General features: G+C 42.9%; 2 protein-coding genes across 4 annotated transcripts in view; one reads left to right on the forward strand and one right to left on the reverse strand.

Annotated features, from left to right (window-relative positions):
* Positions 1–9,288, forward strand: part of LOC135090813 (serine proteinase stubble-like) — a 48,615-nt gene extending 39,327 nt beyond the window's left edge. The window contains exons 5-8 of the mRNA XM_063987879.1: positions 2,491–2,683; positions 5,170–5,467; positions 5,950–6,075; positions 8,529–9,288. Of these exons, the coding sequence (XP_063843949.1) occupies positions 2,491–2,683; positions 5,170–5,467; positions 5,950–6,075; positions 8,529–8,687 (776 nt within the window). The 3' untranslated portion in view covers positions 8,688–9,288. The remainder of the gene's footprint in view (positions 1–2,490; positions 2,684–5,169; positions 5,468–5,949; positions 6,076–8,528) is intronic.
* Positions 9,289–12,052: 2,764 nt separating this feature from the next.
* LOC135091043 (post-GPI attachment to proteins factor 2-like) overlaps positions 12,053–17,500 on the reverse strand; it is an 8,688-nt gene continuing 3,240 nt past the window's right edge. For 2 of the 3 annotated variants that reach the window (XM_063988371.1, XM_063988370.1), the window contains 6 exons: positions 17,189–17,367; positions 16,608–16,772; positions 16,127–16,214; positions 15,495–15,625; positions 14,606–14,690; positions 12,053–14,357 (listed from right to left, as the gene is read on the reverse strand). In XM_063988371.1, coding sequence (XP_063844441.1) covers positions 14,230–14,357; positions 14,606–14,690; positions 15,495–15,625; positions 16,127–16,214; positions 16,608–16,772; positions 17,189–17,335 — 744 coding nt within the window. In that variant the 5' untranslated portion in view covers positions 17,336–17,367 and the 3' untranslated portion in view covers positions 12,053–14,229. The remainder of the gene's footprint in view (positions 14,358–14,605; positions 14,691–15,494; positions 15,626–16,126; positions 16,215–16,607; positions 16,773–17,188; positions 17,368–17,500) is intronic. The other variant, XM_063988372.1, reaches the window with a different exon arrangement.

The raw sequence follows: 17,500 nt of genomic DNA on the forward strand, positions 1-17,500 counted from the left end.
AGTCTAAGCCAGATGTAAAGAGCCACAGTATTACATCGCCAGCGCCTCCTACAGGTATATAAAGGCAAGGAAGACCAGGATTAATAAAGGCACTGTTATATTCCTCCGTCAGTGTCGCCTACGGGTACTGGAAAGGCAAAAATATCCATGGGCAGATTAAATGATCAGCATATTACTTCGTCAGCGTCTCCTGCGAGCATTACAAAGACAGGGACAGCTAGGATTGGTAAAAGCACCACTGTATTACCTCGTCAGTGTCTTCTACGGGTAATTCAAGGGGAAGGGTGGCCAGGATAGAATGAATCACCATCATATTTCCTCGTCAGTGTCGTTTGAGGGGAGGAAAGCGGCGCTGTATGTGGACGCCAAGCCAATAACCCAGGGGAAGGAGGCGGTAGTAAGCCACGCAGGGTTTATGGGCACACTGAGACAAGCCATTAAGCCAGGAGAGAATAGTGTAGGTCAGGCAAAGACAGCCAGCAAGCCACTTAGCCACGAACACAACAAAGCACTAAGCCAGCAAGCCACTAAGCCAACAAGCCAACAAACACTAGCCCAACAAGCCACTAAGCCAGCAAGCAAACAAACACTAGCCCAACAAGCCACTAAGCCAGCAAGCAAACAAGCCACGAATCTAACAAGCCACTAAGCCAGCAAGCAAACAAGCCACGAATCTAACAAGCCACTAAGCCAGCAAGCAAACAAGCCACGAATCTAACAAGCCACTAAGCCAGCAAGCAAACAAGCCACGAATCTAACAAGCCACTAAGCCAGCAAGCAAACAAGCCACGAATCTAACAAGCCACTAAGCCAGCAAGCCAGGGAGCCACAGAGGGATTAGTGTAGGTCAGGCACAGACAGCCACTAAGCCAGCAAGCCAGGCAGGGAGCGGGTCCACGTTCATATAGTAATTTTACGCCTCGTTAACCACCTTTAATTAGCGGGTCGTTGGCGGGTCGTTACTGGCGGCAGGAACCACCAAGTGTGTGTGTGTGTGTGTGTGTGTGTTACCGGTGCTCTCTGCTCCTCCCCCTCCCTTCCCCGGTCGTGAAGGAAAGACAAATGACTACGACCCTTGTTTTAATAATTTTTCATCGTTTTTTTTTTTATTTGTTTATTAATAATCTCTCTTAATGATGTCTATTTGTTTGCTTGTTTGTTTATAACGATTTCCCTTGTTTGTCAACTCTCTCTCTCTCTCTCTCTCTCTCTCTCTCTCTCTCTCTCTCTCTCTCTCTCTCTCTCTCTCTCTCTCTTTAGTCATGCATATATACACGCTTCATCATGCATCACCACCATCACCATTACCACCACCACCACCACCACCACCACCACCACACAGGCACCTTCAAGAATCTCTCCCGCTGAGATCTTTAATGCACTCTATGCGAAAGGAAAACAGCGTGGGTCCCAGGAGAGGCGCTTAGAGGACGCCACCCCCGCAGTGACACGCCCGGCAGCTGCGTGAGGGAAAGTGAGAGTGAGGGGGAGGGAGAGGGGGAGTGAGGCTTTAGCTCTCGTACCGTTAGAAGGGAGAGGAGTGAGTGAGTGAGTGAGTGAGAGGGTGTGGCTGTCAAAGTTGTCAAAATCTCAAGAGGTGCATTGGTTTCTTTGACGTGAAGTGCATGGTGCCATGTCATTCTCTCTCTCTCTCTCTCTCTCTCTCTCTCTCTCTCTCTCTCTCTCTCTCTCTCTCTCTCTCTCTCTCTCTCTCTCTCTCTCTCTCCGATAATAGATTCATCCAAACATACAATCTTACTCACTCCCCTGTCTGTATATATGTGTGTGTGTGTGTGTGTGTGTGTGTGTGTGTGTGTGTGTAACTGTTATTCCTCCGACACACTTTCGGAAACTGCAACCGTAACACAACGCTTGTCTTGCACCGTTAAGAACTGCGGCCAGTGTTTCAAGAGTCCGAAGCGGCAGAGGCGGGGGTGTGCCGCGGCGGGGACGGAGGCGGCGGCGGCGGGGCGGAGGTGGTGGTGACTACAGAAGTGATGATAATGATGATGATGATGAGGATGAGTAGGATTAGCGGGAGGGTGCCATGGGGTTACTGAAGGGCGGGGTGAGTCAGGCGAGTCAGGTGAGAGTGCTGCGGGCGTGACAGGAGGCTCTGATGGGCGTGATGGGCGGTGGTGGTCGCAACTTAGGCGCTTTCCCCACGACACCGATGTTTCTTATACCGTGTCTCCACCTTCTCCTTTCCCTGTGTGTGTGTGTGTGTGTGTGTGTGTGTGTGTGTGTGTGTGTTATTCACCCATGGTTGTCTGCTGGGCTGGTCTTGTCTCTGTGTGTGTGTGTGTGTGTGTGTGTGTGTGTGTGTGTGTGTGTGTGTGTGTGTGTGTGTGTGTATACGTATTTCAACACACCATCTTTTAAAACCTCTCTATTAACTCAGCACTAACAATATTAACAGATAATTTCTTCCTATCTCTTTTATAAACCCTACAACAGACAGGATAATAAACCCCCTTCTCCCTCCCCCAGAGTGCGGCGTGCCCTCCATGATACCCCAGCCGGAGGGACGCATCGTGAACGGAACCAATGCTAAGTTTGGGGAGTGGCCGTGGCAGGTGTCAGTGAGGCGCACCAGCTTCTTCGGCCTGTCCTCCACCCATCGCTGTGGCGGCGCGCTGCTCAATGAACTCTGGATAGCCACCGCGGGCCATTGCGTGGACGAGTGAGTGAATGCTTGTGTTGGTTTGGTCAGGAAGGTGTTATGTTCGTTCTCTATCCTGTGTCGAGTGAGTGAATGCTTGTATTAGTTTAGTCAAGGAGGATTTTTTTTTTCTTTCTTTCTTTCTTTCTCTATCCCTTGTCGAGTAAGTGGATGCTTGTGTTGGTTTGGTCAAGATGTTTTTTATTCTTTCTCTATCCTGTGTCGTGTGAATGGACACGTATATTAGTTCAGTCAAGCAGGTTTTCTGTCGTTTTTTTTTTTTTTTTTTTTCCTGTGTAGTCTACTGAAATGCAGGTTTTATGGCTTTCTCTCTCCTGTGTCGAGTAAGCGAACACGTGAATTAGTTTGCTCAAATGCTGGCTTTATGTTCTCTCTCATGTGTCGACGAGCAACTGAACATCTGAATTAAGGTACTCAAACAGGCTTTCTGTTCTTCCTCTCTCCTGAGTCAAGTAAGTGAAGTCCTAACACGTGCATTAGTCTACTTAAATCAGGTTGTGCTAGGAGCTTCCACCCTGCTCTTTCTCTTTCCTGTTTTGATACGTACAGTTTTCTTTTAACCATTTTTTCTTATAGTTAACGGCGAAAAAATGTTTGAATGGGCATGAGTGTAAAAGGACAGAGAACAGGCGATTAATTTTCTCCTCCATGCTAACGAATAAATGAAGAGACTGAAGTAGAATGAAAATGTCTCTCAAATATAGGTGAGTGTGGGATATTGTTGCGTATCAGTGGATAAGGTTACAAATTTATATGTTTATTGAATGTAACAGTTGGTCAGGACAGGAGGCAGGTAATGCGATTAGGGCACAACAGGTGAGACAAGAACAAGAAAGCCTCAGTGTTGCCAGAATAGACGAAGACACGAGTTCCCTTCACATCATCTCTGCTCACACGACCCCCAGCTTGTGTCGGCCAGACTTTCTCGTTATTCTTGTCACTCGTCCATTTGCAAGCCAAGATAATATGCCTCACGTCAGCTTTCTCACTCAAGCTGGTGGGTACGTTCCTTCTAGGTAAACCTCCCCTCTCTCCCACCACACCTGTACCATTGAGGAGAAAGTATGAAGCACCTGTGATATGAGCCAGTAATTGGTGCCTAAACAGAGGTAGTGTTGGTGCAAGCAGTGTAGTTTTGTGACTCAATGTGCCAGTGTTATGCAAGTCCCTAAGGGTGTCTATGCTGCAATGTGTGGGTTGCTTCAAGGGAAAGGCGTTATAGGTAAAGATATTTTCCAGGGAAGAAGGCAAATAGCAGCAAAAACACCGATGAGTTGCTGCATCTTCATTACAGAAAGTCGAACGAAAGTTGTTTTCATTTTTTTCTTTCTCTCTTGCTTGCTTTCGCTTTTTCCTTAACGCTGCGGGTCTCGCGACTTTTCCTTCTTTTTTACTTTAACTAATACCAACTTAACGAAGCCTGGATCAGGAACACCACGCCTCACGCCACACACGCCGACTGCTGTGAGCCAATGGAAATGTTGTGTTGCAAAATTAAAGTATGATTTCAACAGACATAATCTGATACGAACTTAATGAAGAAGCCACAAGAGATCAAGAATACCACGCCTCACACCACACCTTCTGACTGTTAGGAATTAAATAAAATGTTGTGATGCAAGTCTAGATTATAAATTCAAGAGACATAATTTGATACGAACTTAACAAAGCCCAAGAGATGCAACGAACGAATGAAAATATTGTAGTGCGAGTTTAAAGAATTATTTCAAGACACAGTTTGATATGAACGTAATTAACAAAGCACAAGAGACCAGGATTACCACGTCCCACGCCACGGTAACCCTCTGACTGTTATGAACGAACGAAAATATTGTATTGCGAGTTTAAAGAATTATTTCAAGACAATTTGATATGAACGTAATTAACAAAGAGACCAGGATTACCACGTCCCACGCCACGGTAACCCTCTGACTGTTATGAACGAACGAAAATATTGTGTTGCGAGTTTAAAGAATTATTTCAAGACAATTTGATATGAACGTAATTAACAAAGCACAAGAGACCAGGATTACCACGTCCCACGCCACAGTAACCGTCTGACTGTTATGAACGAACGAAAATATTGTGTTAACTGGTTGAGAGCGTAACTTCAAGAGACATCATTTGATACGGACTGTGACAGCTATACTCCCACTGTATACAACAAACACTGCAACTCACACCCTCTTCCCTCCCTCACAGCCTTCTCACGTCACACAAAATCCTACTGAGAACAAAACAGCACAACTCACATCCTCTTCCCTCCTTCACAGTCAACAAAACCCCACTAAACAGAGCAAGACAGTATAAATCAGGCCCTCTTTCCCCCCTCACAAGCATTCAACATTGACATAATAAGTGTTTTCAGTGTCTGCAATGTTTCCACAGCCTCATGTCACAAACACTCGTGATGCGCCTCTTTCCTCCCTCACAAATACTCAACATTGACATAATAAGTGTTTTCAATGTTTGCAATGTTTCCACAGCCTCCTCACCTCGCAAATCCGCATCCGAGTGGGCGAATACGACTTCTCCTCGGTATCGGAGCCGTATCCGTACGTAGAGAGGGGCGTGCGTCGCAAGGCCGTGCACCCCAAATACAACTTCTTCACCTACGAACATGACTTGGCTCTCGTGCAGATGGAGGAGCCGCTGAAGTTCCTCCCTCACATCTCCCCGATTTGTCTGCCGGGGAATGACGACTTGCTGATAGGAGAGACGGCCACGGTGACTGGCTGGGGGCGCCTCTCAGAGCACGGCCGCCTACCCTCCGTCCTGCAGAAGGTACGTGGGGGTGTTTCAGGGTCTGTGGGCTCTGTCATTGGAGTCTTGGCTGTTGGAAGGGTAAGTCTGTTGTGTGCTGGGTAATGATGTTGATGTTTGAGTGGTTCTTATGATTTCGTACGTGGCAAGCTGTCTTTTTCTTTTCTTTCTTTATTTTTTTTATTCGTTCTTTCTTTCTTCCTTTCTTGCTTTATTTCGTTCTTTCTTTCTTTCTTCTTCTGTTACTTGGAAATCCTCCTCTTCCTACTCATCCTTCTTCTCTTTCTCCTCCTCTTCTTCATTTTCTTTTCCTTCTTCCTCTTCTTTTTCTTCTTCTTCAGTCACTCGCTACTCCTCCTCCTCCTCCTCCTTCTCCTCTTCTTCTTCTTCATCTTATCCTCCTGTCACTCGCTACTCCTCTTCCACCCCACCCTCCTCCTCTTCCTCATTTTCCTCCCTCGGCTCCATGGTAACGCACTCTCATCTCACCTCCTCCCCCACAGGGTTCGGTTCCCATCGTGAGCAACAGCAAGTGCAAGGACATGTTTCTGAAGGGCGGCCGAAGGGAACACATACCTGAAATATTCCTTTGTGCTGGCTACGAGAAGGGCGGTGTGGATTCCTGCCAGGTGAGAGAGAGAGAGAGAGAGAGAGAGAGAGAGAGAGAGAGAGAGAGAGAGAGAGAGAGAGAGAGAGAGAGAGAGAGAGAGTGTGTGTGTGTGTTTGTGTGGGTGAGTAGGTGGGTTGGTGTGACTGTCCTTCCTCCTCCTCCTCCTCCTCCTCCTCTTCCTCCTCCTCCTCATCGTCATCATCATCAGTAAACAGTTTCATCATTCATTTCCATCTCTCTCCTCTTCCTCCTCTTCCTCTTCTCCTCTCCTATTCCACCTCCTGCTTCTACTTTTTTTTTCTTCCTTCTACTCATCTTCTCTTCCTCCTCCTCCTCCTCCTATTTTATCACCTTGCCCTCCTCCATCTCCTTATCATAAAATTCCTCCCTTTTCCTCCTTCTCCTCCTATCCTCTTCATCTCCTATTCCCTTCTCCTATCCTCTTCTCTTCCTATCTCCTTCTCATCTTCCTATTCCTCCCCCTCCTACCCCCCCCCCTATTCCTCCTCTCCTCCTCCTTCATCTCCGCGGCGCCAAACTCTCACTTCTCTCCTCGCCAGCTTTCTCCCACCGCTACAGGCATGCCGTCTTCAGCGCCACACCCTCCCATGATGCCACGCGCGTGCACACTGACTGATTGACTGGTTTTGTGTGGTGGTGGTGGGGGGAGAGAGAGAGAGAGAGAGAGAGAGAGAGAGAGAGAGAGAGAGAGAGAGAGAGAACAACAACAACAACAACAACAACAATAATAATAATAATAATAATAATAATAATAATAATAATAATGATAATAATAATAATAACGACACTTCCTTCTCATATCTTCTCAACATTTCAATACTGACCATCCTCTCCCTCGCTCACCATCACTGCACACATCCAACAGACATCCAGGCACCATTAGCACTCACTGTCAGTCCCGAGAAGCAATGGTGGGGTGAAGACACAAAAATTAACGCGAATCTTTCAACATTCTCGCTCCCTGTCACTCCTTTGCCGGGAAAGTGTCAAGATGTCAAACTGTCGACATCGTTTGATATATATTATTTTCGTAATCTTTTTTTTTTATCTTGATATTTACGTTTCATTATTTTTCTTATTTTATTTTTTTATTTTTTTCTTATTATATATCTCATTTATCTTATTATTTTATCATATATATTTTATATACCCTATTCTGTCAACCATGAACTTCATTTCATTAATATAGAAGAAATAATAGTAACTAATAATAATAGTAATAGCTTAGAGTAGTAGGAGTAGCAGCAGCAGCAGCAGTAGTAATCGTAATAGTAGTAGTAGTAGTAGTAGTAGTAGTAGTAGTATTCAGCAAAACGAAAGGAGACGAGGATAGAATACAAATGAAGTCTACACACACACACACACACACACACACGACAAGTGGGTCAAAAATAATAACACACACACAGACACACACATTTTCTGCTTCGATTTTCCCCGTTATTGAGAGAGAGAGAGAGAGAGAGAGAGAGAGAGAGAGACTTGTATTGTGAGCTGTTTTGAACTTTAGGAGCTTAAAGAAGGAAGGAAGAGGAGGAGGGGGTGGAGGAAGAAGAAGAAGAAGAGGTTGATGACCCTTCAATGCTGTAATCCTAAAGCTTAAGGTGTTATACGGTACCTCCTCCTCCTCTTCCTCTTCTTCTTTATCATCTTTTTCCTTTGTCTTCATGCTCTTCCTTCTGCTCTTCATGATTATCTTTCTCCTCTTCTTTTTCTTTATTCTTCGCCTCCTTTTCCTCTTCCTCTTCATTTTTCAGTTCTCTTCCTCCTCTTTATTTTCTGCTTACCCTTCCTCATCATCATCCTTTTTTTCCCACTTCCTCCTCCTCCTCTTCTATTCTTCCTCCTTCTCCTCCTCCTCCTCCTCCTTTCATCATTCTCCACCTTTCGTCATTTTTTTATTACTTTTTTATACTATTTCTTCACACAGGGTGATTCAAAAGTATTCTTCCTTAGGGTGAATAAAACAATAATTTCTCTACATGGTGACTCAGGCTAAGGGTGAAAAATTATCCTTTTTCTCCCCTAAACAGGGTGACACTTTTTCTTCCCCGGAGTGACTTAGGCTCGTTCATTGCAAGGGGAATGAAATTTAGTCATTCCTCTTCAGGGTGACAAATTTCCATTTTCCAAGGGCGAAAATAAGTTTCTCCCCACACAGGGTGACTCAGACTTGTAAGGGTGATGAAATTTAGTCATTCCTCTTCAGGGTCACAAATTTCCGTTTTCCAAGGGTGAAGAATAAGTTTCCCCCCACACAGGGTGACTTGGGCTTATAAATTTAGTCATTCCTCTTCAGGATGACAAGTTTCTTCTTTCTAAGGGTAAAAAACAAGTTTCTCCCCCACACACAGTGACTCAGACTTGTAAGGGTGATGAAATTTAGTCAGTCTTCTTTAGGGCAACAAATTTCTTGTAAGGGTGAAAAATAACACTCTTTTCCCCATACAGGGTGACTCGGGTGGACCGCTGCAGGTGAGAGGTGCAGACGGGAGGTACTTCCTGGCAGGCATCATTTCCTGGGGCATCGGGTGTGCTGAGGCCAACCTGCCAGGCGTGTGTACCAGGATCTCAATGTTTGTGCCTTGGATACTTGAGAACGTCACTTAGAACACACAGCGCCCTAAGACTGTGAAGTGTGGTGCCTTTTTTTAAATCAGTCCACCCAGCAGGACACAGCCACACCCAAAGGACATTCAGTGCCCTCCCAGTGGTTATTTTTTAACATTTTCCCCCGTGTGACTCCAGGAAACGACTTTTTTTTACGTCCGCTTGAAAGATATTTGGCAAAACTGTAAGGAAACTGCTAAGGAAATGCAGTGAAGGGTTGTGAGATTAAATAGTGTGTACTGATAGTGTTTCAAATGGTGAGTGAGAAGATATGATGTAGATACTCTCAGGAAACCAATAATGCATGACTTGAACCTCAGTGAAGTGATAGGGAAATCTTACAACACAAAGTCCCAGTGAGAAAAAAAAAGTGTGCTTGAACTCAAAAAAAAAGAGACACAAACTGAAAAAAAAAAAACAGAAATTAGCAGGAAAAACATTTATACCTCACCCTGAAGAGTTTGTGTGTGTGTGTGTGTGTGTGCATGTGTGTGTACCTCAGTGAAGTACATATGTTTGTGTGTCTGTGCTGGCCATTTTGTGATAGTGCCTCTGGGTGTGTGTCCCCAGAGGCAGTTCAGGCAAGCATCACACATCAGAGCAAACAGGAGACAATCCCGCGTGGGGAAGCTCCGATTCCGTCTCACCGAGTAAGTAAAGAAACGATCAGAGTAGTGGTATTTCATTGACGGCCGCACGGGCCACAAGTGACCCTGACGTGACGACCTCCCACTTATGCTACACCTCTGATGTCTCATTATTATTATTATTATCATTATTGTTATTGTTATTTGATATTTTCATTGCTAAGATTACAATTTATTTTCTATTTCCAAGTCAATTTGATTGCATTATTATTGTTATTATTTCTATGACCTAAGATTACCACACTTGTCATGACCTCCCCACACACACACTTATCATGACCTCCACACACACTTACCTCCCTACACACACACACACTTGTCATGACCTGGGAACACTAAGGGCTCTCTATTGATGAGTGAAGCTCGTGTCTCCCAGATGAAGCTTTTGAGCGTTCCCTTGAAACCTGAACACTGCTAGACAAGGCTTAGAGAGGCGTTGGTGAGTGCCGGTCATGCCAACGCCCCAAATGGCTGACAACTGGGTGAGCATGGATGGATCAGCATGTGTTCCTCCAGCAGCCATCCGTGTAGTTTTATATGATGTGCCATGTATCCAGGCGGGCTTTCATCCGTGCGACAGGAACCAGAGGAAGCACTCACCCACCGCCCTCAGGAGACACACAACGTGGGCTGTGACTGACGCCTCCGCTGGCCGACACCCCACGTCCAGCACCTCCCTGTGGCAGGCGTGAGACGTGTCTTAAAGAGTCCATAGCTGGTATATGTGACTCCATAACCTGCACCAATGGCATGAAGACTGGTGCTTTGTGCTGGTGCCTTCCTAACATGTCCTCTCTTGTCACTGCTGCCTGTCTTGGTGAATGAGTGACTTATGTACCTTCAGTTCATGTCCTGCCCTGATCCTTTCTCTGGTTAGTAGCTTGGTGAGTGTTCTGCCTCACCCTGCCTCACTCTGCCTCACTGTCTCACTCTGCCTCACCCACTGTGTTTAATGGGTGGTGGCTGAATGAGTGGGTACAGATGGGTGTCCTGCCCACTCTGCCTCACCCACTGTTCCATGGCTGGATGGGTGAGTGGGTGGTGATGGGTGGTACCACTGCAGTCTGTGATGAGATAAAAGGTGGAAGTTTGTGATTAAATGTGGATGCTTGCAGTGTATGTATGTTTGTTGGACTGCGGGGAGAGACAGAATGTTGATTTGTCTAAAGTACATCACCATAGATATTTTTTTTTATTTACTCATATATTTTCAACATTCTTGTTCCTTGAACCCCGGTGACAGGCAGACAGCAAGTGTGTGGTACCATAATGCTGTGCTGTCAACCTCTCAAGGCTCAGAGGAGGGATGTGGGCAGGTGTTCTCTGTCAGTCTGTAAAATGTCATTAGTTCTCTCTGAGTCAGTCTGAAGAGTACAGTTTGTTCTCCAAGTCAGTCTGAAAAGTCTCTCTCTCTCTCTCTCTCTCTCTCTCTCTTGTTCTGATATTAAAAACATCCATAACAAAAAGCAATGACTAGTGAAATAAATCATCTATACTACATTTAATTTTTTTTTTCAGTTGTTCAGATTGCATTATTATTACTATTGTTATTATTATTATTATTATTATTATTATTATTATTATTATTATTATTATTATTATTATTATTATCATTATTATTATTATTATCATTATTGTTATTGTTATTTGATATTTTCATTGCTAAGATTACAATTTATTTTCTATTTCCAAGTCAATTTGATTGCATTATTATTGTTATTATTTCTATGACCTAAGATTACCACACTTGTCATGACCTCCCCACACACACACTTATCATGACCTCCACACACACTTACCTCCCTACACACACACACACTTGTCATGACCTCCCCATACTCTCACACTCACACCACCAGTCTATTACAATATATCAATAACTATTTTGAGAGTTATTTTTTTATAGTATATCTGCACTGATTCATTATTTCTCTTGTTACTTCAGTGTGTAAATATATGTATACCACCACATAAGCTGGTTTTTCTTATTGCCTTTCACTCCCTTCCTGTGGTTTGCTCACTTAACATTACCATGGTTCTAGTGAGGTTTTCGTATTAAGAGGTGATCACTGTGTCTGGTCACTACACAGGATAACCACTGCTGAATAATTTATGTTCCTTATTATTATTATTCACTGTTTCAAGAGGGAGGTTTCAAGACACTTATCCTCCATCGTCTGGCTTTTCTATTCTGCAGTCTTCTGGGAACTGGCAATTAAGAGGGCCTTTTTTTTTTTTATCCTTTTAATTTTGTTGCCCTTAGCCAGTGACCCTATTACATAAAAAAAAAAATCATTACTCCCTTCAAGGCATAATCACTGGTTGTCTACCTCTGCTATGCCTCTCAGCATAAAGACCACTCTCCCTGATCACTCTAGCAAGCAAGCTGAATGTCTGGTAATTAAGTAAGTAAAAAAGTAAGACCACTCTCCCTGATCACTTTAGTAAGACAGGATACTCACACCTTAATACATATGTTCTTTAATATCCTTCATTCACTTCCTGTGGTTCAGTCACTTCACACTGCCATACCTCTCACTGTGCAGACTTCATGTTACACTCTCCCTGGTGGCTCTCCCAAGACAGGATACTCACAGCTGAACCATCACTCATCAGCCAGTGTTGCTCCTGTGTCCCCAGTGCCATACATACTAAGGTGTGCAGGGTGGCAGGATGGTAGGATGGCAGGCAGACTCATTGGATGGAGTTAAAAGAGTGTTTCATTCTCAGTCAACAACAGTATATTTAGAGCATACACTTTCTAATAATAAACATTACCTAATATCAACAGTCATCCAACATAACTCACAGGTATAACTTAATATCATCATATCTACAATGGTAATAAATTACAATCTAACGTAAAGCTTTCTGCCTTAAGTAATCTAAGGAACGGTCTCGTGAGGAACAACATAACATAACAGGGTGCACCTCTGCCTCAATACCAAATATTCTTGATGCAAACGTCTTCCAGCATTAATATCAATGTATGCAAGACAAAAAAAAAAAAAAAGCAATAATAAGCTTTTCAGCATAGCAGCTGTTTCTCTGATGGAGGAACAACACTTGAATCATTAAGTGGTAAGACTAATTCATTCTGCTCATTTGCTGCCTTCCTACTCAGTGTACCACATTGCTTTGTGGCTTAATCCACTTTAGAGATCTTCAGGTGACAGATTTCTGATAAAAAATTATATTATTACATGATTAACAATTTGAAAATTACTTACTGGAAACAAGATAAAAGGGAATTTGGGAATTATCTAAATTGTCACATTTCTTGTGTGTAATTTGTTAAGTTTCTTGCTTCATCAGGCTTAAAAAAGCACCACAATGACAGAGAAAGGGCAAGGCAAAACTATGTAAGGCAAAGCTTTACATGAATACATAAAGTTTGCCACTATCCTGCCACATCCCAGTGCAGGCTTGTGGGTACAGCCAGTATCTAACAGCAAAAAACAGTTCACTGGGGTATTAATTTAACAGCCACTTTCTCTCACAGTCTACAGGAAGGGGAACAGATGGGAACAGTTGGCAAGGCACAGCATAACACACTGCTGGGGAATGAGGGCATGTCAACACAACATAGAACTCTGAGCACTGGAGTGTCATGTATTCAGACTGATGAAATAAAATCAGCTGAGGAATGTATTTTGCTCTGCTTCAGAACACAAACAAATCCAACGTGTAGAGCAGTTATTGAATTAATATTACAACTTAATACAGTATCATTGCATAAGCAAGGTATTAAACTGAACCAAGAGGCAAACAACGTATGCTGCTAATAAAAGCAAAATCAAAATTCTGGTAATTGAGCAATAAGGTGCACAGACCACACACATACAGGAAAATAGTCTTTTCATTCAAACATAAATAAAAATAAAAAGTTTAGTGATATTTTTTTAATTATTAGAGTGCCAAATTTAACTTCAGAAAAGACTTCTTCCTGTATGTTTATCTGACGGTCTCTACAGGACACCAGGGGAGAGGCTAGGGGAGTGGTGGGGTGTTGAGGTGGGTCTGGTGCTAACAGACTATGGGAATACAAGGAAGGGTTCTGACACACGAGGTGAACACCTACTGGATGCTGAGCTCAAACATTACTTTCCACTATTACATGTACTTGAAATTCTACTACTTACTTTTCTAATTAAATGCCATCTGACCCTAAGGAAGTTGTCTGCCTCATCAGCGAGGATGTAGCAATTTCCCACACAGTGAAGGGAAATCATCTACTTAGCCATTGTACATACTTTGCAATGTGTCGTCTATGTTCACTACAATAAACAGCTTAAAACAAAATCTGCATTGCATTTTTTTTATTTTTTTTTAGAGAGCAGTATGTGATTAGCACGTGTTTCTACTGGGCATTACATTAGTGTGGGCATTTACTTTAGCATATCATTGAACTCTCCTGCATCAATCTTTTTTTACTCGTTACTGATGAAAAGAAATGATAAACGACTGCAACTCCAAATAATCTCTAATGAAATATTCCTAGTCAATTCAAAGCTCCAGATGGTTCGTGCATCTTAACCGGATCGTAAGTGTGAGTACAGTCCCCTCCACCTACACATTCACCACTTAGTATTACCAGTGTGTGTAATTCATCTCCTATCCGAGACACGTCCCAGTCAGTACAAGTAAGGAGGGCGATGGAGGGATTGGTGGGACCTGCTTCGGATCAAGCTGAGACGGACAGTTCCCAGGTCGCAATTCACACACTGGCAATGCTGCGTGACAAAGGTATTAGTGGAGGGGACTGTACAATCTGAGAGTTTAGCAGTAAAGATAAAACACCAGCATTCCTGACCATAGCCTGGCAGTGTGTCCCACAGAGTACCAATCAGATGTGGATATAAACTGTTATGTTATCTTGCTCCTCACACTGATTGTCAACTGCTTGCTGTCTTCCACTCAGCAACCACGAGTTCATGGTGGTGGAAATCATAGTAGGCAGTCATGTGGAAACCCATGTTGGTGAGAACGACCAAGTATTCCATGAAGGCAAACACAGAGTACACTGCAAAGAAAAGACAAGTGTGTGTGTGTGTGTGTGTGTGTGTGTGTGTGTGTGTGTGTGTGTGTGTGTGTGTGTGTGTGTGTGTGTGTGTGTGTGTGTGTGTGTGTGTGTGTGTGTGTGTGTGTGTGTGTGTTAGAAAATACAGCAAGTTTGAAGTACTTTCTTATGTGTTTCAATAAGTTTCTGAACAAATCATTTTCAAGTAATACAGAATTTTACACCTGGAAATCACCAAAGGTCATACTCACTGCCTGGTTCACAGTACTTGTTGTGTCGGTAGAAGAAGTACAGTGCCACGAAGAAGCTCGTCAAATTAGCTGCCATAAGTTGTTTCTGCAGTTAAAGGAAAACACAAAGGTGGATAAAGGACCATTCTCACACATCTATCTTCCACATGAAAGAAACTAAAATGTAAGACTACAGAAGACCCATGAACTACAGGTTTGGCAATCTTACTATCTAGCAATCTTACTATCTATTTATCTTACTATCTAATAATCTTATTATCTATCTATATATCTATAAGTTTCACAACCTTACTATATATTTATCTATCTATCCATATACCAGGCTGGCAATCCCACATGGACAGGTCCAGACAAAGCAACAGACACTCATACACACATCACTTACACTCTTAACTCTACAGACAAGCATTCCCAACGACTCAACAACAGCTATCTGCCACTCTTCAAACATTCCACCCATACAATTCAAATCCGCACCTTTCTCCCAGTCACTATTCCCTCCATTCCGTTCCTCTTGATCAGTGACTTAGTGAGCTTCTGAAACAAACTCTACTGTCACCCCATTCCAAGTGCAACAATCTCAGGCTTATATTAAAGTACATCATGCTTGTCATTCCTAGGTATGTGGCCAGCTGTGTTATGCCTAAGATGGGGTGTAGAAGGATGGTCTGTGAGACTGTCTCTTTCCACTAGTGACCAACAGGGCTAAGAGTGTGAATGATTTGTGTGTGTATGATTTGTGTGTGTGTGTGTGTGTGGTGCCTTGTCTAAGCCATCCTGTGAGAGATTGCCAGCTTGGTGTATAGACAGAATACACTCCTAAGTAATGCTCCTTATAATATTAAAGTGATTTATTACACATGGCTATAAAATTTCCGTGATCTCTTACCTTCTTTAAGTATGCCAAGCGCTCAAGACTGTTTGTTAGTTTACTTTTGTTTTCTTTCAACAGAAGACAAGTCAGGACCATGTAGAGTTCACTGCACACCATGAACAGGATGAAAGAAACCTTGTGGATGTCTGTAACGGGAACAAAGATGCTGTCATGTGCTTGGGGAACCACTTGCTCAAAGAACATGAGATCAGAACACACACAGCAACCTGGAGGATACCACTCACACACAGCACTGACAACATGGTGCTGCTTCAGGGCACTGCAGCACACCTCACTGTCACAGAGTCAATATATAATGCAGTATTGCTAAAGATGGTAGTATTATAATTTTTTCCTACTCAATTTTCCCTTAAAGTCATATTTACCTGACTCACTCCATTCCCTTCCTTCCCTCACTCATCCCCTTCCATACATGACCAGGCATTCCTCCTCCAACAACAGGAATGCCATAGGATTGATACATGCCATGATCCCTCTCTTTCTCTCGCTCTTGATACCTCCTGCCACACCATAAAAGACACACCCAATCTGTCTCCACCCAGCTAAGACTCCAAATCCTGTACCTCTCAGATTTGACCCCAGTGCACCAACCCTTTCATCACCACAAGAGACACCTAAATACTTACCATAATTTTCTTTGGAGGACACAAAAGAAAGGAAGATGAGGGCAATATTCTCAATGACATTCAGACAAGTGGTGATCTTAACAGCATTCTGTAAAAAAATATATATATAATAATAATAATAATAATAATAATAATAATAATAATAATAATAATAATAATAATAATAATAATAATAATAATCCAAACAGAAAAGTCACACATGGGATGGTGTTTTGGAAAATACTTATAAAACAGCAATATATAAAAGAAATCACTGAAGTATTATGTTCGTATGTTGCCTCACAACAGGGAACATAATACTTATAGTAGTCTTGCATAAAGGAAACCCTTGACTTTATTACTTTTAACATATCAGGCAGTCTCTCAAACAAGTGAGTGGCACACAACTGAAAGCACAATGACTCAGTGACTGGCCAGTACCCCCTCTTAGTGCATAAAAAACAAGAAAAATAAGAAAACCACAAAATAACAATCTGCTTACTTTATAGAATGTGATATTTGGAAGTATTCTGTTCATGAAGCTGTAGTACATGAAGGCCAGCAGGAAGCGCGGGGCGGAGTGGATAGCAATGGCAAACCTCCAGATGTACCGCTGCGGCACAAACTCCCCAATGGCTGACGAGATTGACGGCAGGTAGTTTGGTACCTGGCAGACCGCACCGAAATGAAGCCGGGTAAACAGACGGGAATGATCCTCAGGTAAATTTAAATTAGACAACCTCACTAAGGAAAGTAGTATTGATATGTTGTCTTTGTTGTCACCATCCACTCACTACATACGTCCAGACCAGAATAACAGGCAGAGGGACAAACAATGTGTTAAGACAGACACCTCAAAATACAGTTATGGTGTGTATGGATGAAAAGTAAAGAAGGTGCTTACAGTGCAGAGTTGTAGTACAGTGGAAAGAAGATCCCAGGGATACTTTAGTCAGAGTAGTTTAGAGTTTCTGGAGTGTGTCTACCACAGCCACCTCTATCAGTGGCACAGTTAAATGAGGCTTAAAGGTGGTGATAATGATCATGATGGTTATTATAATTGAATGAAACATGTACACTTACTCCACAGTGAGTAGCTGTTGATAAATCAAAGTTGTAACGCAGAGACAGATAAATGCAGGTCAGGAATGCTCCTAACGGCATTAGCACTGTCACCACTGCCATCCGGGCAAGTGGAATCCTGATAATAGTATTACTTGCTTCTGCCATTTTACCTTCCACACCAAGTGTTGCTCAAAACCCTGTTAAAAAGTATTTTATCAATATCTCTCATGCTACACCATTTTCACAACACACATACAAACACATGCACAGTATTGCTATATATATTCTGACAAAAATATGATAATATGGTATGAAAAGAAAAGACAATTA

Source organism: Scylla paramamosain, chromosome 36, assembly GCF_035594125.1.
Source record: "Scylla paramamosain isolate STU-SP2022 chromosome 36, ASM3559412v1, whole genome shotgun sequence".
NCBI lineage: Eukaryota > Metazoa > Arthropoda > Malacostraca > Decapoda > Portunidae > Scylla > Scylla paramamosain.